We start from the raw sequence: 22659 nt of genomic DNA, 5'->3' as shown, positions 1-22659 counted from the left end.
GTGGTGCGTGCTCTGGAAACGCGGTGCCTGCAGCACGCCAGTGCTACTTGGAAGAAGTACGACGTTGTCTGGCAGCACCATGAGCTGGCCAGAGGCTTTTAAGACTGCTTCCCCCATCTTCTGCGGAGTCACAGTAAAGCTGGTCTTAATCCCCATGCTGGGGAGGATGGGGAGCGAAGCAAGGCGTTAGACAACTTGGCCGTGGTGTCTTCTGACCTTTGGGAAGCTTTCCTGGACAATCGAAACTCGAAACGTGCATGCATAGAACTGTGTTATGGCTTGGAGAGTAAGCGGGCAGACAGGGTGTTGTCTCTTGCGTTTAGATATCGCGGTCTTGACCTTCCACCCTGCTCCGGAGAACCTGGGGCTGGGCTTTTGCTGATGTTTTATCCTTATTCCTATTTAAAGAAGACCCAGGCTGCAGCTGCCAGCAAACTTAAAAACTCTCTCCTCCTAGAGCGTATTTCTGGCAGAAGCAGTCTTCACAAACTAGGTTTTGGGTCTGTTTCTCTTGGCTAAAGGAACTTGTCAATCCAGAAATAAAATAAGTAGACTTTATTTAACTTGCTGGCAGTTGGTCTTGGAAGGGGGTCATCAAACTCTTTGCTTTGTTGTTCCCTGACTCTCATTCAGTCACACGCGCGGCCGTGGAAGCTCGAAGTCAAAACAAATATAAAAAAAATGAAAAGAACGTGCACAGTCTCTTCTCTTCTTTTTTTTTTTTTTTTTTTTTTTAAATGCACTTAAAATGTGATGTATCCTGGTATTTCTTGATTTGGGTTCTTGAAAAGCAGTATCTTTTGGTTCTGTGGGTTTTTTAATTATGGAAAATTATTACTTCCTTCTTATTTTTTCCTATCTACACCTAGGAGAAACTGATTCCCTCCTCCAAGACAAAAACAACCTCCAATTCTTTTTGAGTATGAAGTTTTTTGACTGTTCTAGAAATGACTCTGCAAAAGATTATGGACTCTAGACGCGAGCCCTAGACTTCCCTTGGAGGAAGCAGGCGATGCGTCTGCTCCCCCCACCCCACGCGTGCTTCTGCAATGGTGAAGGCTCATCGTCGGGTCCCTCAGGACAACCTCAAACCCAAACTGTGAAGGGCTCGCTCTTCGTGTTGGGCTATCAAACATGAAAACCCACCCACCCTGCATGACTTGCCTCTTGTACCCTCTGCACTTTATTTTGTACGTTTGAGCCTTTCTGCAAATGGTACAAACACAGAGGCGTAGATGTTGGAGGACAGCAGAAGCAAGCTTCTCCTGGAGAGCGACTGCCCAGGATGGAAGCGCTGTGCAATGAGGTTGGGGATAAAGCTCAAGAATCAGAATTGTTCTGACCAAGACTTTTAAAAACGATAAAATTGGTCAGGCTTTGTGAGAGCTGCTTGTTCTGAGAGCGCTGTGAGAGAAAGGCAAACGACGCCAAGGCACACCCAGCACATTCGGGGAAAGGCTGCTTTTCCAAGTGGGGGGAACATTTCAAGTGCCGGCTCAAGATGTGACTTTATTATGAGGATCCAAGTGCCTTTGTGGCTCTCACGCCCTGGCGTTTATCATTCCCGTGTGCTCCAGATCTCATGCTGATGTTTATTTTTTTCATAAACTTGAGGTTTACTGTACAGGCTTCCCGCAGCTCATCACAGGCTTTGGCAGCAGCAGATATCGTAAAGCTGGGTTTCAGGAGGACCGGGTAGTTTGTGTTTCCTATCTATGTAGTGGATCTTCCATTTCAAGGAATAAAGGAGCCGCTCCACTGGTACGTGAGGGTGCTTGGTAGTCTCTGGCTTGTACCAGGACAGATGCTAGGCAGTTTGTCAGCTCCCTCCTTCACTGTGCTGTATCTAGGCATCTCCTAGGGAGGACTAGGCTGCCAGATGAGACTTTCCTTTGCCAGCTTAAGATCTCTTTTGCTTGCGCTGGGGACTTGCTGTAGGGGCGGCTGTTCCTGGAGGATACCCCTGCTTCAGAGACATCTGCTTCTGCCGAGCTTGCTGCTAAACGATCTGCTGTTCTGGCGTCTAGCTCAGGCTGGTTTGTTTTGCCCTTAGCTTCGTCTCGCTGCTGCTGGGTTACCTTCCGTCCGGCGCTGCGTTCCCAGCTGGGGTGCCTCCTCTCGCAGCGCGAGATTGTCTGGTCCTCTGTAGTTCCCATTTCAGGGCATCTTCAGGTGTGATTCTGTGAAGTAACCTTGAAGTGCCTCTTGTCGCTTGAAATGCCCTTGGTTGCAAAGAAAACTGAGTGACAAGAAGTCAGAAAAATAATGGGAGAGTTGCAGAAAGGCTGCTGCTTAAGATGATGGAGGATGATCTGCTGGAGGATAGGAAGGTCCTGCAGAGGGACCTGGCCAGGCTGGACCAATGGGCCGGGGCCAACTGCATGAGATTCAACAAGGCTCAGGGCCGGGTCCTGCACTTGGGTCACAAGCAGTCCAGGCACCGCTGCAGGCGTGGGGAGGAGCGGCTGGGAGCTGCCCGGCGGGAAAGGGCCTGGGGGTGGTGGTCGACAGCGGCTGAACATGAGCCAGCAGTGTGCCCAGGTGGCCAAGAGGGCCAACGGCATCCTGGCTTGTATCAGGGACAGTGTGGCCAGCAGGAGCAGGGAGGTGATGGTGCCCCTGCGCTGGGCACTGGTGAGGCCGCCCCTCGAATGCTGTGCTCAGCGCTGGGCCCCTCACCCCAAGGCGGCCATGGAGGGGCTGGAGCGTGGCCAGAGCAGGGCAGCGAGGCTGGGGCAGGGGCTGGAGCCCAAGGCTGGGGAGGAGCGGCTGGGGGAGCTGGGGGGGCTCAGCCTGGAGAAGAGGAGGCTGAGGGGAGCCCTCATCGCTCTCTGCAACGGCCTGAAAGGAGGCTGGAGCCGGGGGGGTCGGTCTCTTCTCCCCAGGAACAAGCGATGGGACGAGAGGGAACGGCCTCAAGCTGCGCCAGGGCAGGTTTGGGTTGGGTATTGGGAAAAACTTCTTCCCCCAAAGGGCTGCCAGGCCCTGGCCCAGGGCAGGGGCTGAGTCCCCATCCCTGGAGGTATTTAAGGAACGGATAGGTGTGATGCTCAAGGACATGGTATAGATGGACTTGGCAGTGATAGGTTGACGGTTGGACTCGATGATCTTAAGGGTCTTTTCCAACCTTAGCGATTCTATGATTGTCTAAATGCTGCATGTGCCCAACTGGTACGGAGAGGCAGCTCTTGATGCATTGACTCGTGTGCCTGCGGGGCCGTGCGTAGCCTACTTTCCTTGTGTCTGTCCTCAGAAATACTTTGATTCAAGAAAAGCTCACTTGTTAAGAGTTGCCTTGGACCTGAGTGGTGGCTAGCAGTTTGGTCGTGGTCCCGAGCCCTGCTATCCGGGCTTGGGGCGAGGGTAGAGACCCTCGGAGGTGCCGCTCCGTGTTGTCACAGCTGCAGACGCAAACTTCCCCGCTTGAGTTGTGCCTGGCCTGGTTGCCAGCATCATTGTGCTGCAGCTTGAGAGGTGACTGGGAAGCGAGTTGCGGATGTAGATGGCGCTTAGGGAAGATGGATGTGGGCCTGAGGGTGCCGTAGGTACCTCTCTTTCCAGAAGAAAGGGCAGGGGGAAAGGTCCTCCAGCAGGACCTTTGATCTTCCCCTCTGGGCTTCGCCAGCATCGCTATGCTGTGTGTGTTCTCTGTCGGTGCGGCAGTGACAATTAGCAACGCCAGCTGCCTTCAGCAAAGCCCAGCGTGGATCCTGGTCTTGAGATCTGTCCTCTAGAGACGCCGTGTTACTTATTGGCATCGCGCAACTTCTTCCCTGCCAGCAGAGGGACAGCAGAATGAGACAGGTTCTGGGGAGGGAAAACATGCTGAAGATGGGTGTGCTTTATTAACTTCATCGTGTTCTGCTACCATCCTACCACTGAATGCGGCTGTTCTGCGTAAGAGGAAAAGAAAAAGATTGTTTCTGCCTCAGTGAGTTTGTAGCAGGTTTGTGAAGGCAGCAAGGTGTGTTTGTGCAGCCTCGCTGCTCCAGGTGCAGTCACCAAGGCAGTTCCTCCTCCGTTGTAGAGACTGCTTTGGAAATTATTTAGGGGATGTTCAAGCAAAAACAGGAGTCAAACCTTCCCTAATAGTGTAGGACTGAGTTAGTACAGACCTGTTGTCTCAATTTTTGCCCTAGCAAGCAAGCTGGAGCAATGTTTTGCCCCTTAGCCTTTTGCTTTCTGCGTATGGAGGTGATCTTCCAGGTGTGTCTCCCTTGCAGTTTGCCTACTCTGGAACTGCCTGATTGCTCCTGATTTTCTTCCACCAGGGAATTCTCTTGGTGTACGACATCACTAATCGCTGGTCCTTCGATGGGATAGACCGATGGATAAAGGAGATAGATGAGGTAAGTTGAATGGAAGAACATTCCCTAATAGTCTAGGACATTCCCTAATAGTCTAGAACTTCCCTAATAGTCTAGGACTGAGTTAGTACAGACCTGTTGTCTCAATTTTGTCTCACTGAATAAAGGAGACAGATGAGGTAAGTTGAATGAAGAACACGTGTAGTGGTCTATAGCGAAAATCTGTGGAGATGCCACCTGAGGTGCCACCTCTGATACAGGGACAAGAATGGCTCTGCTAGGGAGAGGAAATGATGGCAGTCTGCTAATAAGCAAAGTAAGGGGATAAGCATCTGCTCTCCATGATTGTATAAATCTGGAATAATAGGAAAGGGCTTGGGAATGGCCAAGAAAGACAGGAAGGTTCCCTCTAAGAAGGTTCCCTCTAAAATGGACTGTAGAGGGGATAAATTAGTCTTCCTCAGCATGTAGTACTGGTTTTGGCAGTCCCTCTTGGTCACAGAGCAGCTTCTGTTTCTTTGCCCTTCACTGCTATTGCAGCTAAGCAGAATACGGGTTGTAGGCTGCCCTTACGAAGGACAAGCTGTGATTTCTCCACTTCTTTCCTTTTTTAAGCATGCCCCAGGTGTCCCTCGGATCCTGGTGGGAAACAGGCTTCACCTCGCCTTCAAGCGGCAGGTGCCAACGGAGCAGGCCCGGGCTTATGCGGAGAAGAACTGCATGACGTTTTTTGAGGTCAGCCCCCTGTGCAACTTCAACGTCATAGAGTCCTTCACGGAGTTGTCCCGTATCGTCCTCATGCGGCACGGCATGGAGAAGATCTGGAGACCCAACAGAGGTCAGTAGCGAGGAAGATGCTCCATGTGGGGAAGGCACGAGAGCTGTCTGGGCTGAAATGGAGGGATAGGACTCACTGCCTAGGTGGGAGGCCTGTTTATTAGTAACTGTGGATTCTGAAAGCACCTGACACGGAGAAACGCCTCGGGTCAGACAAGCTGAAGCGGAGCCACCACGAGCTGCCTGTACTAGCACAGGAACCCGGCAGGCAGCGGGGAGGGATGGGCAGCTCCAGAAGGCAGTTCAGCATCTCTAGGATCTGAATTGCTCCAGGGCATCTTACACCTCTCCACTTATTCTGGATGAGGCTGAGGGCAATTAAGTTCACAACTTGAAAGTACTTCAGTCAGATGGCTGCGTGGGATGAATCCCAGCGTACGCACCTCTGTCCTTACCCTTGCCTGAGCCTGTCTCTCCTGTTTTTGGAGAGATGTGGAGGCAGAATGAGCCCCGGGAGCTGAAAGGGACTAAATCGTAGCCCTGCTGTCGGCACAGAGCAGCGGGCTGGGGTATTCCATGTAGCCAGGCACGTGTGCTGCAGCGTGGCAAACCGTGAGCAGAGTCCACGGTACACCTCAGCCTCTCGCCTTTGAAGCAACATAAGTCTTAAGTCCCGTGTTCCTGGCTGGAGGTGGCAGTGTGCTGGCTGAGCAACAGCAGGTTTGCACTCCGGGGGTGACCTGCCTTCATATGGACGCTCAGCTCCTGCTCACGAGGGAGGGAAAATCCTGTTTGCCAGCCCAAGTCACCAAATTACCTGCCAGGGCTCCTGCCCCTCACCTGGCTGCCGTGCTGCTGCCTCCAGCTTGTGGAGGGATGGCGAGCAGGAGAGCAGGACGTGGGCTGCAGTCGCTAGACCTCTTCTGAACCTGTCTCCCACATCATTCTCCTGGAGAAGCTGGCTGCTCACGGCTTGGATGGGTGCACTCTACGCTGGGTTAAAAGCTGGCTGGACGGCCGAGCCCAGGGAGTGGTGGTGAATGGAGTCAAATCCAGTTGGTGGCCGGTCACCAGTGCTGTTCCCCAGGGCTCAGTGTTGGGGCTGGTCCTGTTCAACATCTTCACTGATGGTCTGGATGAGGGGCCAGGGCCAACTGCATGAGGTTCAACAAGGCTCAGGGCCGGGTCCTGCACTTGGGGCACAACAACCCCATGCAACGCTGCAGGCGTGGGGAGGAGTGGCTGGGAGCTGCCCGGCGGGAAAGGGCCTGGGGGTGGTGGTCGACAGCCGCTGAACATGAGCCAGCAGTGTGCCCAGGTGGCCAAGAGGGCCAGCGGCATCCTGGCTTGTATCAGGGACAGTGTGGCCAGCAGGAGCAGGGCAGGGATTGTCCCCCCGTGCTGGGCACTGGTGAGGCCGCCCCTCGAATGCTGTGCTCAGCGCTGGGCCCCTCACCCCAAGGCGGCCATGGAGGGGCTGGAGCGTGGCCAGAGCAGGGCAGCGAGGCTGGGGCAGGGGCTGGAGCCCAAGGCTGGGGAGGAGCGGCTGGGGGAGCTGGGGGGGCTCAGCCTGGAGAAGAGGAGGCTGAGGGGAGCCCTCATCGCTCTCTGCAACTGCCTGAAAGGAGGCTGGAGCCGGGGGGGTCGGTCTCTTCTCCCCAGGAACAAGCGATGGGACGAGAGGGAACGGCCTCAAGCTGCGCCAGGGCAGGTTTGGGTTGGGTATTGGGAAAAACTTCTTCCCCCAAAGGGCTGCCAGGCCCTGGCCCAGGCTGCCCAGGGCAGGGGCTGAGTCCCCATCCCTGGGGGGATTTAAAAGCCGGGGAGATGTGGTGCTGAGGGACATGGTTTAGTGGTGGGCTTGGCAGTGCTGGGTTAACGGTTGGACTCGATGATCTTAAGGGTCTTTTCCAACCTTAACAATTCTGTGATTCTATGACTTGTGACTGCTGCCTGCCGGGGAGCAGCAGCGTGGCTTTCCTGGCAGGCTGGAGGTGAGAGTGTGCCCTCGTGTGGCCGCTTGCTGGGAAATCCCCTCCAAGTAGACTTCCCAAAGCGGGCTCATGGTGGACGCTGAGCTAAGAGGACGCTGGGAAGCCTGAAAGGGCAGAGCCGCCTTCTGGCTTGGTGGGGTCTCTGTTGCTGCGGGCGCTCTGCAGAGCGCTGGCCCCGTGGCTGCTGCTCCCTGAGCAGGTCCCAGGCGACACCCTGCTCCAGGGCTTGCTGGCCCTCTTGCCTCCTTCCCTGGGCACGTCCTTCTGATTGCCAAACGATGGCCTGAGAAGCTAAGTGCCTGGCAGGAACGTCAGCAAGGCGCTGCCAGTCCTGGGCACTGTGCAAGGGAGGAGGGGTGGCAATGTCTAAGCACCGTGTTGACACCAAAGCTGGTGTCTCGCAAAGCACTAACCTCTAAGGCAGAGCTTACCTGGAGTTTCGTAAGCTTTTGTCCTAACTAATCTGCTCCCTGTTCAAGGCTCCTGTGCAGTCATTACTAGCATCTCTCCCCAAAGGAGCAGGAGCTGCACAGCGTAAGGCATAGCTGTAGGCAGAAGGCAGCCCTTGAAATCCCTTGGCCCTTCACCGTCTGGTCTTTTCTCCCACCAGTGTTCAGCTTACAGGACCTGTGCTGCCGAGCCATCGTTTCCTGCACCCCGGTCCACCTCATTGATAAGCTGCCATTGCCTGTCACCATCAAGAGTCACCTGAAATCCTTCTCGATGGCCAACGGGATGAACGCGGTGATGATGCATGGCCGGTCCTATTCCTTGGCCAGCAGCGCAGGTGGGAGCAGCAGCAAAGGTAACAGCCTGAAGAGATCCAAATCAATTCGTCCGCCCCAGAGCCCCCCACAGAACTGCTCACGCAACAACTGCAAGATCTCTTAGCAGGATGGACGCGCCGTGAGCTTCTAACGTATCCACACCCACCCACCGATGTACAGCTGTTTGCACACTTAACCCTTTTCGACTGGATCCTTTCGGATGGGCCGCGGTTGCTTTTCTGATGGCACGCACAAGCGTTGGGAATGTGCTCACGTTTTGGCTTCGCATAGGAAGCGTGGTGCCGGCTGGATCTCGCCACGCTGGCGGGGAGAGGACTCTGCCAAGTGACCCTCCAAGAATGCTTTGGGCTTTGCCTTTCGGCCTGGGGTGGAAAATTCAGCAGCTGCCGGGTTGGGGAGGGGGGAAGGGAAAAAAGCTCATCCAGTCTCAATGGAGAAATGGATTTAATGGAAGATTGAGAGGCTTAAGGGAGTAGGCAAGGAGAGTCTGTGCTGCAACTTTAACTCTTAGACTCCTGAACAGATTGCTGGTGCAATAGTGATCCTTGGATGTAGAAAAAAAAAGAAACGGGGACGGGGGACTAAAGACAGTTTTCACCGGGATGTTAACCTGCCGTTGCCAAAAACAAAGAAAGCGAGGCAAGAGTTGGCCAATTGGAAAGGGGAAGGAAGCAGTCTGCTTGCCTTCTTCGTTTATTTATGTAAATATTATACATATATATATATATCTCACTTGTTTTTTAAGGTTTTTTTTTTAAGAAGCAGTCAGGGAAAATTTTATGCAGCCATGTAAATACAAGCACTGGATTAACTTTCCCAGTGCCAGCAAAAGGGGAGAAGTGGAGGATTTTCCAATGAAAATATAGAAATGCTTTAAGAGACTTTCAATCACCACCTGGGCTTGTGCTGGGTGTTTTTTAGATACTACATATGCAGAAGGAAAGACCGATTCGTGTGTAACGTACCCCAAGCTGCTTTACTCCGATCATTCCCTAAAACTTGTGAGTGCCGAAGGCAGGGTGGGATGTAAGTGGATTGAGGGGCAGAGCGGAGAGGCCGGGGTCTCGGGGTTTGTTTTCGGCAGGCAGGGCGAAGAGGCAGCTCTGAGGTCAGACCGAGGAGCAGAGGCTGGAAGCATCGCGCCTAAAGCAGAGGGAAAGGGCTGAATTTGTCCCTTATTGCTGCGAAGCCTCGGCCGTCGCTTCCAGAGCCCTCCATCCACGACACAGCCCCCTGGACCCTGCCACGACACCACCCCGTGCGACAGCCCCCGAATCCTGGCTGCTTCTTGCTTTGCTTTTCCAAAGACGTTCAGCCCGAGCTAGCGTTGCTGCGGCTCCTCCTGGATGAAAGTGGGGAAAGGACAGAAGCAGCTTTTCCCACTGGAGCGTGAAGGAGCCGGGACTGGGAAGGTGAAAAGTTTGTGTGGGACAACAGCGATCCCCGGGACCCATCGCGGCGAATGCGCTCGGCTTTCGTGGCAGCGCCAGGAAATCGGGAAAGCGAGCTGCTTTGCTCTGTAGGACTGCTCCCGGGTTTGAGAGGGGCACGTGTGCTCCGCGGCAAGAGCTCGAGACCTGCACGTGCCGTGGGAGAAGGCCTTGTGTCAAGCAAGGGCGTGCGCTCCCCTGGCTTCGTTCCATGGCCAATCTGTGCTGGAAATTCACCTGGAAACTTAGAACTAACGCCCAGCCCTTCCCGCAAAAGTTAAGCGGGGCTTGGCAGTGGGACTAAGCTGTGTCGACAGATTCTCGTAGGCGGCCAGGACGTGTGGATTGTGAGTAGCGTGGTAGAAAGTGAACTGCTTTTCCTTGTGCTCGCCGGTCTCCTCAGTGAGAAGCCAGCCGGCACAGTGCTGCCGTCTTCCTCCCGGTGTTAGCAACTCCTTGAGGCCTGGGCTGGCTCTTCTCCCCCCCCAGAGCAGCTTGTGGCATTGCGTGGGCAGAATGAAGCCGCAGCGGCTCCCGCGCGGCCGACGGACCCGCTTTGTTCAGGCAGCGGGCAGGGGCGCATCCCTCCGCGGGGACGTCTCCTTCCCCTTGCCTCTGAGCTGCCCGGGGAGGGGAAGGAGCCTTCCCCCACCCCGCTCTGTAGAACAAAACGCAGTACGGGGGCAGGTCTCTTGGCTCCTCTCTAGCGTGCTTTATTGCCCAGCTCAAATGAGCGAGGAGGGAATTAAACCCCAGGCAGATGGAGGGGGGAGAAGAATCCTTTGTAGTGGTGGGTTGGCTCAAGAGCAAAGCCACAGCCGGGCTCGGCGTGGTGGCGCAGAGGCCGGGGGATTTCGAGAACCTGTCTGGGGTGGCTGGCACCTGTTTGCCATCACTTTACACGCAGCAGAAGACAATCGCTGGCTCAGCAGCCCGGGATATACGGCCGACAGGTGATGCACCCCGGCACCGCCGAAGCCGCTTCTCCTGGAAAACCTCACCCGGGCGCCGCGGGGCCCCTTTGCCGGGCGGCTCCCGGGCGCCGGTGCGCAGGGCGAAGAGGGACGCAGGTTTCCTTCCTGAAATCACAGAGCTGCTGCATGGCCAGCAAAACGTGCCGTGCCTCCGCCCGCTTCGCCTTTGCCACGTGTGACGCTCCCCGCGCCTTTTCCCCTGCGGTTGATTGATTTTTTTTTTTTTTTCTCACCGTAAAAGGTCTCAACAGATCCTGTCCGGAGCGAGGATGGAAGATTCACCTGGAGCGTTTGCTCAGTGAAAACTTTTTTTTTTTTTTTTTTTTTTTTTTAATTTAAAAGGAAAAGATTCTTGCATCTGATGTCAACACTAGTCTGTAGCTGCTCTCCAACACTTGTACCATTCCCGAGTTGTTTTTTTTGGACTATTTTTTTTTTTTTATTCCTTTGTACAGTCAATGTTGTTCAACTGATTATATATGGTTTTGTTTTGTATAAATTAAAGTCTTTTTTTGTTTGTTTGTTTTGAACTACCAGTTGAAAGGTGGAGAAGTTGTATCAGTTTTCCTGGGGGCTGGGAAGAGGTTGAAGGGAAGAGGGGGGAGTTTTGCCCGAAGCCGGGGCTTTGGGCCCGCTGTGCTGGAGGCGCCTATGGCCCCTTCCGCCTCCGCCTCATCGTGACTCGTGGGAACCTCGGGCTGTGGTGCCTGGGGGTCTTAGAGTCACAAGTCCTGGCTCTGGGGTTCTTTTTGCCCTTCTCTACCAATGCAGAAGCTAAAACTGTTCTTATTAAAGGCTTGATTCTCCCAGAATTGCTGATTTTTGGGTAGCAGAGCTGTAAGACAGCAGAGTAGCCTGCAAGGCCTTTAGCGGGGGAGGTGGCTGTAGGGAGGCAGGCTGCCCGGCGGCGGGCCCGGGGCTGCGCGCACTCCCTGGTGCGCGGGGACGGGTTTGGCGGGGACGGTTGAAGCCTCGAATCGCCGCTTTGGGTCGGAGCGATCCTGGGCGGAGAGGACCGAGGGCCCCAGCAGTATTCACCCATCCTACCCAGGCTGCCCTAAGCTGCCGGTCAGCCTGGGATAAATGTGACCTGGGAAGGGGAAAGGGAGGGAGCTCAGGGCACCGGGGTCACCAGTGGGGCGTCACCACCACCGGGGGGTCACTGGGGCTGGCGTTCGGAGGCGTTGGCTGGGGCCCGGAGCCCTGGGGAAGGGGGGTTTCTCCTGGGGTGGAGGGAGACTTCTTGCCTGATCCTTTTCTCTCTCGCTCCCATCCCACCTCCCCTTGACCTCCCTTTTCCCCTGCCTGCTCGCTTCCCTAGGATCAGATTTTCCACTTCGTACCAGACTGGCCACGCTTGTTTTAACAGCTTAAGTAGTAATTGCCGGGGCTGGGAGGGGGCAGGGGGAAATGAGGTAGTGTCTGCAGCCTGGAGGACCCTGGAGCTGAGGTGAAAGCCTGCTCAGGGAACAGTCACGGAGGGGTTTTTTCCCCCCTCCTTTTCAGGGGGGTTCTGGAAGTGTCCGTTCCCTCGCCAGAAGCAAAGGCTGTGGGTGGTTTCAGGTGGGTGCGGGCAGCCGGAGCCCGTAACGCAGGAGCAGCAGGGGCTGCTGTCCCTGCCGCGTCCTCGCTCGCGAAGAGCGGGGCAAGAAAAGGCCCCGCGGCCGGAAGGTCGGGGAGAGGCTGGCCGGCGCGCCGGGGTCCCTGTTCCTTGGAGGAAGAGGAGGGAGCAGATTGCTCTGGGCTGGTTCGGGTCTTTCCTAGTTGGGGGCGTTTATCCGAACCCACCTTCCCAATTCGAGGGTGTCTCGGGTGGGTCCCGCTCTCCCCTGCGGGCTTGTACCATGCAGGCTGTGAAGAACCGGTGTCCTCCATCTGACTGCCCCCAAGACGCTTGAAAATGAGGACGCACCAACCCATGGGTGCGGTGGTGGGGCAGGACCCTCCTCCCTGGGTGCAGGGTGTTGTTGGGGGGGGGACGTGGTTCCCCCCAGGACGGGGTGCTGAGCCGCTGCCTGCAGTCCCTCGTCTTGAAGGGAGGAGATGGAGCCGTAAAACTTGCATCCGTGTCTGGGATCTTTGCAAGTGACCCCAAAAATCCCCGTTTTGGGGTGTGGCGGGTGCTTGGATGTGTGGAGGCGAACAGTTTGGGAGAGACTGAAGTTCTGGCTGCTCTAAGCCTTTAGATGATGAAAGCCTGTCCTGGGCTTGGTCCAGGGTGGGGAGAGCCACCTTTTCTTTCATCTTCTGCTGAAGAAGCACTGGCAGAGGCTGGGCCTGGGCCCCAGCCGCGGGTGAGGGTCTTGAGTCCTTGGGAGCTGCGCTTCCAGCCACGCGGCATCTGGCATCCCTCCGGCCGGCCTTGTGCCGCCGAGGCACAGGTTCCCGGCAGGCACTTGTCCCGGCCTCGCTGCTTTTGATCGTGGTGACCCAGGGATGAGGTGTCTCAGGCTCCCGTGTGAAACACGGGCCACCCCTCAGGGGCTGCTCCCCCGGCTCCAGAGAGGGCTCAGCGGGGCAGGAGCCGGCTCAAACCCCAGCGCTGGCCTCTCCTCAGAATGGTACCATGACCATGTGGACCCCAGCGTGGGGACGGGCGAAATCAGGGTTCCGGATCTTCTCTTCCCCCTCCCCTTCCCTCCTGCAGCAGCATCCTCAGGAGGACCCTGGGGCACCCCGAGCGCACCCCGAAGTGGCTCTGTGTCCCCAGGCTGCGTCCTCGGGGAGTGTGAGGCCACGGCAGCCTCCCATGCTGCCTCCCGGCCAGAGCGCACCAGCTTTGGGGGCTGGGGATCCCGTGCGTAACGCCGCTGCAGGCAGCCGGGCGCTGGCGGTGCCCGCTCGGTGTCGGTTTGGCTCCGTGGGCTCCGGGCTGCTGGGGCAGGCAGGGTACGGCCCCGGCAGCTCCCGGGCTGGGCCGTCCTGATGCAATTCCCTGTTTGCAAAGCACCTCATCAGCGAGTGTCCCGGGGCAGCCTAACCTCCCTGCCGTGTCGGGGGCCAGCGGCCCCTCGGGTGGCTGCTTGGCCATGAAACCAGGGCGAGTGGGGTCCCTGGGCACAGCCCCGGGGTGCGTGGGCACGGCAAGCTGATGTCAGGCCCGCCCGTGCTTCGGGATTTCAGGCCCGCAGGGAGCCCCAGCACGGAGCCGCCGGCAGCGCAGCCGTTTCTGCCGGCCCCGGCGGCCGCTTGGGCGGGGAAGCGGCGGCGGTTGCAGGTCGCAGCGCTGTGTCAGTGGCACCGGTGGGAGGTCAGCGTGCCGGGGCACAGCGGCTGCGTCCCACTCACGCCAACGTGGTGGGTGTCGAGGGCCCCAAAACGCCTGGTTCAGTGCAACGGGGCTTCCCCCGGGAGCTGCAGGCTGTGGGAGCACCAAACCGTCACATGCAAAAACCCCTCTGGGGTGTGGGTTGGTTGGTCCCCCCCTAAAAATGTCCAGAAAAGGCTCCTCACCTTTTTTTGCCCCCCCTCCACTGCCCCCCCAGTTTGCAGCCCTGCAGAAGGGAGGCTGGGGGCTTCTGGGCTGCCCCCCGGGGCAAAACCCCCTCGGGTGGGTTTGCTGCTTCCCAGGAGCTGCAGACCCCTCCTCGGCGCTGAGGCGGGTGGGTCGCGGCTCTCGCCGGTGCCTGAAGAGTTAATGCTCCCAAAATGCCATGAAATGTTCCTGCTGCAGGTCAGTCTCCACCGGGGATTAGGGAAATCTGGCCGGGGAGCCAGGGCCGGCTCCTGCCAGCTTAGGGCCGGCTGCGGGACGTGCTCGGGGAGGCAGCGGCGGGATTGCAGCGCAGGCACAGCGTGCCGGAGCAGTCCCGCCGGGGTCTGGCACGGCCAGGCGCTGCCTTCCAGCTCAGAAAAATACAGCCGGTTCAAAAAGCCTGGCCGTAAATCAGCAAGGAGGGAGGGCTGGGAGCCGCTGCCGGGCTGGGTGAGCCCCTCCGGGGGGGCTGGGGGGCACCCACCCTGCCACGCTGCCGGGTGAGCCGGGGTCCCGCGCGCGGCAGCGCGGCACTCGCGGGATGCCGGCTGGCGAGCAGGGATGAGCAGGGCGGACGCGTGCCGGTGCCGGCACCCCGCTCCTGGGCGCGGGGCTGCCTCTGCCCGCGGTGCCAGTGGGTGCCAAGAGGCGAGGTGCGGGGTGAGGGGCTCCCAGGCCCGCCTGGGCCCCTGCAGCCTGGGCTCCGCGTCTCTCCCTGCCGGCAGCCCTGTCCGAGTGGACCACAGGCTCTGGCTGTTTTCTCATCCTGCAGGAATTCAGCTCCGTGGGCCGGGCGGGATTTTTTTGTGTCCCCCCCCTCCTTTCACTCTCCCTCTTTGGAGACTTTCCGCATTCTGCCTTTGATCTCCCCCTGTCTTTGCCCAGCCGATCGCTGGGCTTGCCGGGGTTAGAGGCTGAGGTCAGCGCCTTTCCCATTCCAAACACCCAGAAACATCAGTGGAAAGGGAGGGGATTCAGATTACAACCTTCCCGTCCTCCCCTTCCACCCCACTCGCCCCGCCGGCGGGGAGCGGGATGGACTGAGCCCCTCTCACCGAGGGACCCCGCTGCCACCGTGTCCCCGGCACCCTGAGAGCCGAGTGGCGGCGATGGATGGAGGTGGCGGGCGGCATCGCCGGTGGTCCAGCAGGCGCTGGGCGTGCTGAAGGGCAGAAGTTTGGTCCTCTCCTCCTCCTCTTTGTCCCCCCGCCCGCCCGCCTTCTCCCTCATCCCCTCCATCCTGAATGGGATTTATCCTGAGCCCTCGCCAGCGAGCCGGCCCGGTGGCGTGGGGTGGCCAGATGCCTCCTCGCGGGAATTTCGGCTGCCCAGGCCGGGGCGGGCGAGCGGGCGGGTGGCAGTGTGCTCCCATGGGCGTCACGCTCCTCCTGCCTTTGCTGGCGGCGGCGGCGGCCGGGCTGAGCCTGCAGCCGGGCAGGATGCGGCACCTGGGGGTCTGCCCCAACCAGCTGAACCCCAACCTCTGGGTGGACGCCCAGAGCACCTGCGAGCGGGAGTGCCAGGCCGACCAGGTGAGCGGGGGGCTGCAGGGCTGGGGAGGCGTGGGGATGGGGATGGGGGGACAGCCCCAGGTCCCCCGAGGGAGACGCTTTAGGGCGCAGGTCCCGTCCCCGGTGGCACAGCCGGTTCAGTTGTTTCGGTGCAGCCTGCTCAGCCTGGCTGCCACTTCGCCCCTGCTGTCGGCAGGCGCAAGGGGTGCCCTGGGGCTGCTCCCTGGCCCCCAGCAGGCAAAGAAACTGCTTGGAGCCCCCATGAACCACCCCGAGCCGTACCCCGTGGCCAGGACTCCCCCTCTGTGCGCCCCCAGGATGCTCCCACCCAGCCGAGGGGCTGGGATGAGGGGAATGGGTGCACTGGGACAGGGACCCCCAGCAGGCAGTGGACGGCCTCCCCCCAACTTTTCCCTGCGGTCCGGAGCCCACCCACGGACCGGGCTGCCCCGGCTCTGGGCTCCACCGCAGCAGGCAGGGGCACAGCGCCTCCGCCCCGGTTAGGGCTGCCTGGACCTGGGGGGGGTGGGAGTGACTTCTTCACAACACATCCATGCAATGAGTTCTGCCTCCCCTCAGCCAGCTAAAGCTGAGAGGGGTGAGATGCTGTCTGCTGGGGGAGGAGGGGCCGTCGCCACTGCAGTGCACCCCTAAACCTGCTGGGGGGGCGGGGGGGCGCTGAGGGGGGGCTGGGGCCAGCACAGCCATTCAGGGGTGGCCTGGCTCTTACCCAGAGCCCAGCGATGCTGGGGGTGCACAGGGCTGCGCAGGGGGCACCCGCCCACCCAAAAGCCCTGTGGGGGGTGGGAGCAGCACCCACGGCCACAGCACGGCGGTGACCGCCACATCTCAACCCCCAATCTCCTCTCCCCCCCCACCCCGGCCAGGACTGCGAAGGCTTCGAGAAATGCTGCACCAACGTGTGCGGGCTGCGGAGCTGCGTGGCCGCCCGCTTCGCCGACGGCAGCCTGCCAGCGCTGGCGCTGGCGCCGGCGGCCTCGTGCGAGAGCTTCGTGTGCGCGCAGCAGGGCTCCGACTGCGACATCTGGGACGGGCAGCCCGTCTGCAAGTGCAAGGACCGCTGCGAGAAGGAGCCCAACTTCACCTGCGCCTCCGACGGCCTCACCTACTACAACAAGTGCTACATGGACGCCGAGGCGTGCCTGCGTGGCACCCGCCTCACCACCGTCCCCTGCAAGCACATCTTCACCTGGCCCGACACCAGCCCCGTGCCGCAGGAGACGACGGTGCGCCCCACGCCGGGAGCCGGCCCCGAGGTGCCGGTGCCCCCCGCCCTCTACAGCAACCCCTTCCACCAGTCGGTGCGTGCCGGCGGCACCGTCAGCTTCCGCTGCGACGTCAGCGGGCGCCCGCGGCCGGACATCACCTGGGAGAAGCAGAGCGAGCGGGAGGAGAACTTCATCATGCGGCCGGACCAGATGTACGGCAACGTGGTGGTCACCAACATCGGCCAGCTGGTCATCTACAACGCCCGCCACGAGGACGCCGGCATCTACACCTGCACGGCCAGGAACGCTGCCGGGCTGCTCCGCGCCGACTTCCCACTGTCGGTGGTCAGGCGGGAGCCAGGGGGGACCCCGCAGGCCGGCAGCCCCCAGCCCTTCCCCAGCGCCGAGTGCCTGAAGGAGCCGGACCGGCGGCGGTGCGAGGCGCTGGAGGTGCGCTGGCACTTCGACGCCAAGCAGGGCTCCTGCCTCACCTTCCGCTACGGGGGCTGCGGGGCCAACAGGAACCATTTTGAGACCTATGAGGAGTGCCGGGCTGCCTGCTTGGGCAGCGCCCGCCCCACCTGCCTGCTGCCCATGGTGCAGGGTCCCTGCCAGAACTGGGAACCCCGCTGGGCGTACAACCACCTGCTGAAGCAGTGCCACTCCTTCGTCTACGGCGGCTGCGAGGGCAACACCAACAACTTCGAGAGCAAGGAGACCTGTGAGGACGTCTGCCCCTTCCCCAAGAGCCTGCAGTGCAAGGCTTGCCGCCTGAAGAGCAAGATGGTGCTGAGCCTCTGCCGCAGCGACTTTGCCATCGTGGGGCGGCTGATGGAGATCGTGGAGGACCAGGACTCCGGGATCGCCCGCTTCGCCCTCGAGGACGTCCTCAAAGACGAGAAGATGGGCCTCAAGTTCTTCAACATCAAGTACCTGGAGGTGACCTTGACTGACATGGACTGGAGCTGCCCCTGCCCCAACATGACGGCAGAGGACGGGCCGCTCATCATCATGGGCGACGTGCACGACGGGATGGCCACACTGGACCCCAGCAGCTACGTCCGGGCGGCCAACGACAAGCGAGTGAAGAAGATCTACGAGCTGATGGAGAAGAAAACCTGCGACCTCCTGAACCGCTTCCAGGACTAGGAGAGAGCCGGGATGTGCCGATGTGGGGGGCCACAGACCCACCACGGGGGGCCACAGCCTGGGGGGCCCCCGCACCAGCGCTTGTATCTAGGGATTACCACCGTCGCGTAGTTCCCCCCCAGCCCCATGCTGAGCTCCGGCCCAGCTCCCACCCCCCCTGTAATTTATCTGCCGCATGCCCCCCCGGGTGCCCCCCCGGGGGCTCCCCAGCAGCAATAAAGGACTGGGTTGGGTTGCAGAGGGGTGGGAGGTCTGCCAGGACCCGCCCCCCCCCCCCCCCCCCCAAAACCTTCCCACCGCACCGAAGCCTCCGGGCCCAGTGCAGCGGGCCCAGTGCAGCACCCCCAGTGCAGGATCTGACCCCCATTGGCGCTGCAGGGGGAGTGGGGATGCTCCCCCTGCCCCCCCCCCCCCAGCATCAGCGCTGAAAGCATCAGGGAGCTGCAAAGCCCCAGAGTTTATTGGTGGCAGGGATGGGGTCCCCGGGGTGGGGAAAGGGGGACGGGACCCCCGCCATTGGCACGGCATCCTCTGGGGAAACCAGCACCAACCAAGAAGTCTCCGCCATGCCAGAGGTGCTGTCCCCCCGCCCGTGCCCCCCATGGCAGCTGTGGTGGCTTCTCTGGGCCAGGCTGGGGCACCCCATCGCAAAGGGAGCCCCGAGGGGGCCGGGGGAGACAGACCCCCCCGGAGCCAAGCCCAGCTCCAGCCAGGGCGAGTGGGTCACCACCCCGTCACTGCCGTCCCCAGCCCTGGCTGGCACGAGCACGGGGACAGCGTGACCCCTTGAGGAGGCGTCAATGGGGGGCAGCCATGCCGGGAAGGCACTGGGAGATGCCGGGAGATGCCGTCGGGGCCGGCTACTGCTTGCGGAAGATGAGACTCTTGTTGTTGGCCGGCATATCCACCTGGAAGCACAGAGCCGGGGGTCAGGGGGTCCCCCCCGGTGCGGGGACCGTCCCCCCGCAGACCCCAGCACCTACCATCCTCTCCAGGCGCAGCCCGTTGGCCTCAGCCAGCTGCCGCAGCAGTGCCGTGTCCCGAAGGCCCCAGGCGGGATTGCTGCCGGGGAGGGAGCGCGGGTCAGGCAGACGGACATCTTGCGCCCACGCTCTCCCAAGCGTCCCCATCTCCCGGGGTGTCCCCAGGTGGGGGAGGGCTCCCCCGGCCGCCACTTTAGGTCTTGTCTTGAAGGACCACGCTGGGCGGGAGCTCCCTGGGGCTGCAGGCAGCACGGGCAGGACAGGGAGCATGGGCAGGACAGGCAGCACGGGCGGGACAGGCAGCACGGGTGGGACAGGCAGCACGGGCGGGACAGGCAGCATGGGTGGGACAGACAGCATGGGCAGGGCAGGCAGCACGGGCGGGACAGGCAGCACGGGCGGGACAGGCAGCACGGGCGGGACGGGCCACCAGCAGCCCTGGGCCCCCCAGCTCCCCCTCCTACCTCTGCCTCAGGCTGCGGTCAAAGTCCACGTTGCTCTGGGGGCTGATCCGGCCATCCACGGCATAGGGCTGCCGGGACACGAAGCCGGAGCTGCGGGCGCGAGCCATCGTGTGTCCCTGAGCCCCGCCCCAGCCCATGGGTTGCTGTCCCCACCATGCACGGAGCCAAGTGAGAAGGGACATGGCCCCCAGGAGGGACCACGGGTCCCGTAACCCACCCTGGGTCCCATCACCCCCCCGGGCCTCCCGGACCCTGCCCGGGATGGGGCGGGGGAGGACAGGATCCCTCCCATCCTGGGGGTGAGCGGCCAAAGCAGCCCCATCCAGGGCTCAGCACGTGCCCCGAAGGGCTGAGCCCCCCCCAGTGCCGAGCCCCCCCAGTGCCGAGCCCCCTGCTTTCCCAGCTCCCCCCCAAGCCGTGCACGGAGCTGCCCTCCCACCCGCCCCCCCCAGCATCCCCAGGGACACCCCGCGTCCGGCGGGGCGCTCCCGCACTGAGATGGGTGGTCGGCCGAGCAGCACCCACCCCGTAGGTGAAGAGCACACCTCCAGGCTTCAGCAGCACCCCAGCACCCTTGAACAGGCCCTGGGGAAAGAGAGGGGGGGGGGACCGGGTCAGGGGGCTGGGGACACCCCCCAGGAGCCCCCTCCTCAGCCCTGGGACCCCCAGACCAGGGGACAGGGACCCGGCGAGGGCCGGCGTGGCTCCAGCCCTGCCCCGCTCACCTCGGTGCACCGCAGCTCCGCGATGTGCATCATGTTGATGCTGACGAGGAGGTCGAGGGTGGCAGGTTGGGTGCCCCCCCACGTCTCCCAGCCCTGCGAGACGTCCAGCAGGATGGGGGGCAGCACGTTGGGCACCCGCATGGCCTCCGCGTAGGCAGCGATGCTGCAGGCACCAAACCCCACGTCAACCCCAGCCGGGGCATCGCCTGCACCCCCCACCAGCACCCGCTGAAGGTGAACCCGAAACCTGCCTGCCCTGGCTGCCGGCAGCATCTCCCGGGGGGAGTCTCTGATGGCTAATAACAAGGTTGTGCTTGCAGCACAGCCGGGGAGGCTCTGCACAGGGTGGGGGGTCTGATATCGCCAAGCTTTGCAACAGGCCAAAGGGTGACAGGGCTGCTGGGGGGCTGCCAGGGCAAGCAGCAAACGGGCAGCAGCCAGGCAGCCGGCAGCACACGGACCGAGAGACCCCAGCGCCTAAAAATATCCCGGTCCGCCGCTGCCTCTCACCGGGGCAGCCGGAGCACGCTGCCCTCCCAGCTGCCTGCCTGCATGCTGCCAGCACCCACGTGCTCAGGCTGCCTGCACGCTGCCTGCACCCACGCGCCTGGGCTGCCCGCAGCGCTGCCTGCACCCCTGCGCCCAGGCTGCCCGCACGGCGCCAGTACCGCTGCACCGGTACCGTGTGATTTTGGTGTGATTTATACCCTTTTCGGGACATTTGCCAGCCAGGTCTCGGTTCCCGAAGCGCCGGAGCAGGGAGCCGCAGCCTCCCGGCCCAGCCTGGGGATTATTTTTAACCAGGGCGGCGTGTGCCAGGTGCTGCTGCCGGAGCGGTGACGGGTGGGAAGGACGCCAGCTGCGCCCCCCCGGAGAAGTGCCAATTTCGGCACCTCCCCACTGGGTTCGGTTTTTTCCTGAGGGAATTCCTCCCCACGCTGCAGAGCTGGGGTTTATTTTTGTTTCCTGAACGGAAACCGAGCCCTTCCAGTCCGGCGCTGCAATGCCTGGAATGGGCATTTGGCCACGGTCGGCCCCGCGTGCGCCGACGCGGAGGAAATAAACACGGCCTGCCGCGGCTCGCCGGGGCGGCACGATGCTGGGAGCGGGGTGCGAGCCACCCACCGCGCGGGTCCCGGTGAGCTGGGCATTGGGCCCGGCGTTGCCGCGGAGCGTTGTGGCCGTGCGTGGGGTAATGGGAGGGTGACCGGCACGCAGCAACGCGTGGCCGGGCGCTTTGCAGGCAGCAATTGCTCTGTGGCGGCGTGGGCTGGCGGCGAATTGGATATCGGGGCTTTCCTGGGAAAAATCAAGTCCTGAACTGGGGAGGCTGGGCTGTTTGGGAGCGGGACACTGGGCTTTGCTGGGTGAGAAATAAAGCATCGACTTGGGGAGCCTGGGTCATCCGAGAGCTGAATATTGAGCCTTTTGCGTAAAAAAATAGCGCATCCAGCTGGGAGCCCAGGCCGCTGGCGGCTGGGTACTGGGTCTTCCTGGGAATAGAGCACAGCAGGGAGCCGGGGAGCCCAAGGCCTCCGGCCGCGGGGCTGTGGGGAGGGGAAGGGGCTGGACTGCGCTCCCTGGGGTTCCCCATCCATGCTCCCCACGGATCCCCACCCATGCTCCTCGGGGATCCCCATCCATGCTCCCCGGGGACCCCCACCCATTCTCCCCAGGGACCCCCACCCGTGCTCCCCGTGGCTCCCCACCCGCGCTCCCCACCCACCTGCGCAGCGCCCGGGGGTCGATGTCGGAGGGCTGCCAGCGGGTCTGCGGCAGCGCCTGGGCAAAGTGCGCGGCGTGCAGCCCCGCCCCCGCCCCCACCTCCAGCACCCGCAGGACGCCGGGTCCCGCGTGGGCTCCGGGCTCCGCGTACTCCCGCAGCACCGCCAGGATCGGGCCCTTGTTGCGCTCCGCCGCCGCCGGCGCTTGCATGGCTGGAGGGGGCGGCGGCCGCGGTGCGGGGACTGCAAGTCCCGGCAGCCCCCACGGGGACCGCCCCCACGCGGACCGCCCCCACGGGGACCGCCCCCACGCGTCGCGGGTGCAGCCTCCCACGGCGGGGTTAAAAAAAAAGAGAGGAGGAAAAGGGTTTTGCGCCGCCCGGGAATCGAACCCGGGTCGCAAGAATGGGAATCTTGCATGATACCACTACACCAGCGGCGCCGCTGGGCGCCCTCCCGCCCCGCCGGCCCTCGGCCTCCCCGCCCGGGCCGCGGGAGGAGCGGGTCCCGCCGCTGCCGCTCCCCCGCCACGCGTGGGCCCCCCCTGCCCCGCTCCCCCCGCCCCGGGCAAGGCCGTGGTAGCGCTCGGCGTGGGCGCCCCCGGGCAGCGGGGGTGCGCGGGAGCGGGGTTACCCCGCGCCGTGAATCCGGCGCGGGGGGCTCGCAGCGAAGCCCCCGCGCCCCCCTGCTGACGACGGACGGATCCCGCCGCAGCCCCGGGATCTGCGCCCCCAAACCCGGGCAGGCCGCAGGTGGGGAAACTGAGGCACAGCCCCTGGGTGTCGGGGCGGGTGACGGGCGCGGGGTCCCCCGGGTCCCGGTGGCATTTGAGCGGGGTGACGAGGGCTGCTTGGGGCTGGGGAGGCGCGGGGGGCCAGCGGCTGCTGGGTGCGGGGTGCCCACGGGTGCCCGGCGCCCCGCAGGATCAGGCCCTGCTTTGCGGGGTGCTCTTTGGGGGGGACGGGCACCCTCCGGCCCCTTGGCACCGCGGCCACGCGGCGGGAAGGCCAAGGTCACTGGCGTGGGGTGGCTTTGCTGTCCCCGCAGCGTCCCCGCAGACCCCGGCGGGTTCGTCACGCGGCCCGTCCCCAAAACCTGGGGTGCCACCCAGCCACGGGTGACGCTGCGG

At 61.9% G+C, this 22659-nt stretch overlaps 3 protein-coding genes and 1 non-coding gene across 6 annotated transcripts in view; 2 read left to right on the top strand and 2 right to left on the bottom strand.

Annotated features, from left to right (window-relative positions):
- Positions 1–12092, top strand: part of RAB40C (RAB40C, member RAS oncogene family) — a 42204-nt gene extending 30112 nt beyond the window's left edge. Inside the window, exons 5-7 of the mRNA XM_087732448.1 lie at positions 4272–4349; positions 4923–5145; positions 7689–12092. Of these exons, the coding sequence (XP_087588574.1) occupies positions 4272–4349; positions 4923–5145; positions 7689–7969 (582 nt within the window). The 3' untranslated portion in view covers positions 7970–12092. The remainder of the gene's footprint in view (positions 1–4271; positions 4350–4922; positions 5146–7688) is intronic.
- Positions 12093–14858: 2766 nt separating this feature from the next.
- Positions 14859–17719, top strand: WFIKKN1 (WAP, follistatin/kazal, immunoglobulin, kunitz and netrin domain containing 1). 2 transcript variants are annotated; one of them, XM_087731602.1, is made up of 3 exons: positions 14859–14920; positions 15007–15277; positions 16144–17719. In XM_087731602.1, exons 1-3 carry the CDS (start codon positions 14859–14861, stop codon positions 17632–17634), a joined length of 1824 nt encoding a protein of 607 aa, XP_087587728.1. In that variant the 3' UTR covers positions 17635–17719. The 2 variants fall into 2 exon arrangements, with proteins under 2 accessions (XP_087587728.1, XP_087587727.1); XM_087731601.1 differs by having other exon boundaries at positions 14873–15277.
- A 352-nt stretch (positions 17720–18071) lies between these two features.
- METTL26 (methyltransferase like 26) lies at positions 18072–21799 on the bottom strand. Of its 2 annotated transcripts, none has more exons than XM_087732566.1 (6): positions 21533–21799; positions 19807–19969; positions 19607–19666; positions 19082–19149; positions 18618–18696; positions 18072–18542 (listed from the first exon to the last, which is right to left on the bottom strand). In XM_087732566.1, the coding sequence occupies exons 1-6, from the start codon at positions 21739–21741 to the stop codon at positions 18495–18497; spliced, it is 627 nt and encodes a 208-aa protein (XP_087588692.1). In that variant the 5' UTR covers positions 21742–21799; the 3' UTR covers positions 18072–18494. The 2 variants fall into 2 exon arrangements, 1 of the variants encoding a protein (XP_087588692.1); XR_015698884.1 differs by having other exon boundaries at positions 18484–18542; positions 19082–19171.
- A 102-nt stretch (positions 21800–21901) lies between these two features.
- TRNAG-CCC (transfer RNA glycine (anticodon CCC)) lies at positions 21902–21972 on the bottom strand. Its single transcript has one exon. It is a non-coding gene; the product is annotated as a tRNA-Gly (tRNA).
- Between the last annotated feature and the right edge of the window lie 687 nt (positions 21973–22659).

Source organism: Nipponia nippon, unplaced genomic scaffold, assembly GCF_047370975.1.
Source record: "Nipponia nippon isolate SJK-2023a ecotype South Korea unplaced genomic scaffold, ASM4737097v1 scaffold_5, whole genome shotgun sequence".
NCBI classification, from domain to species: Eukaryota; Metazoa; Chordata; class Aves; order Pelecaniformes; family Threskiornithidae; genus Nipponia; species Nipponia nippon.
This window is presented reverse-complemented; position numbering and strand designations above follow the sequence as displayed.

Bases quoted from the DNA above. Each gene is read 5' to 3' on its own strand.
- METTL26 (XM_087732566.1), bottom strand. From the start codon at position 21,741: ATGCAAGCGCCGGCGGCGGCGGAGCGCAACAAGGGCCCGATCCTGGCG. The intron at 19,970-21,532 runs GTGGGTGGGGAG...TGGTGCCTGCAG, and splicing joins GACCCCCGGGCGCTGCGCAG to CATCGCTGCCTACGCGGAGG. The intron at 19,150-19,606 runs GTGGGTGCTGCT...GTGTCCCGGCAG, and splicing joins GTGTGCTCTTCACCTACGGG to CCCTATGCCGTGGATGGCCG.
- WFIKKN1 (XM_087731602.1), top strand. From the start codon at position 14,859: ATGGAGGTGGCGGGCGGCATCGCCGGTGGTCCAGCAGGCGCTGGGCGT. The intron at 14,921-15,006 runs GTTTGGTCCTCT...ATTTATCCTGAG, and splicing joins GGGCGTGCTGAAGGGCAGAA to CCCTCGCCAGCGAGCCGGCC. The intron at 15,278-16,143 runs GTGAGCGGGGGG...CACCCCGGCCAG, and splicing joins GGGAGTGCCAGGCCGACCAG to GACTGCGAAGGCTTCGAGAA.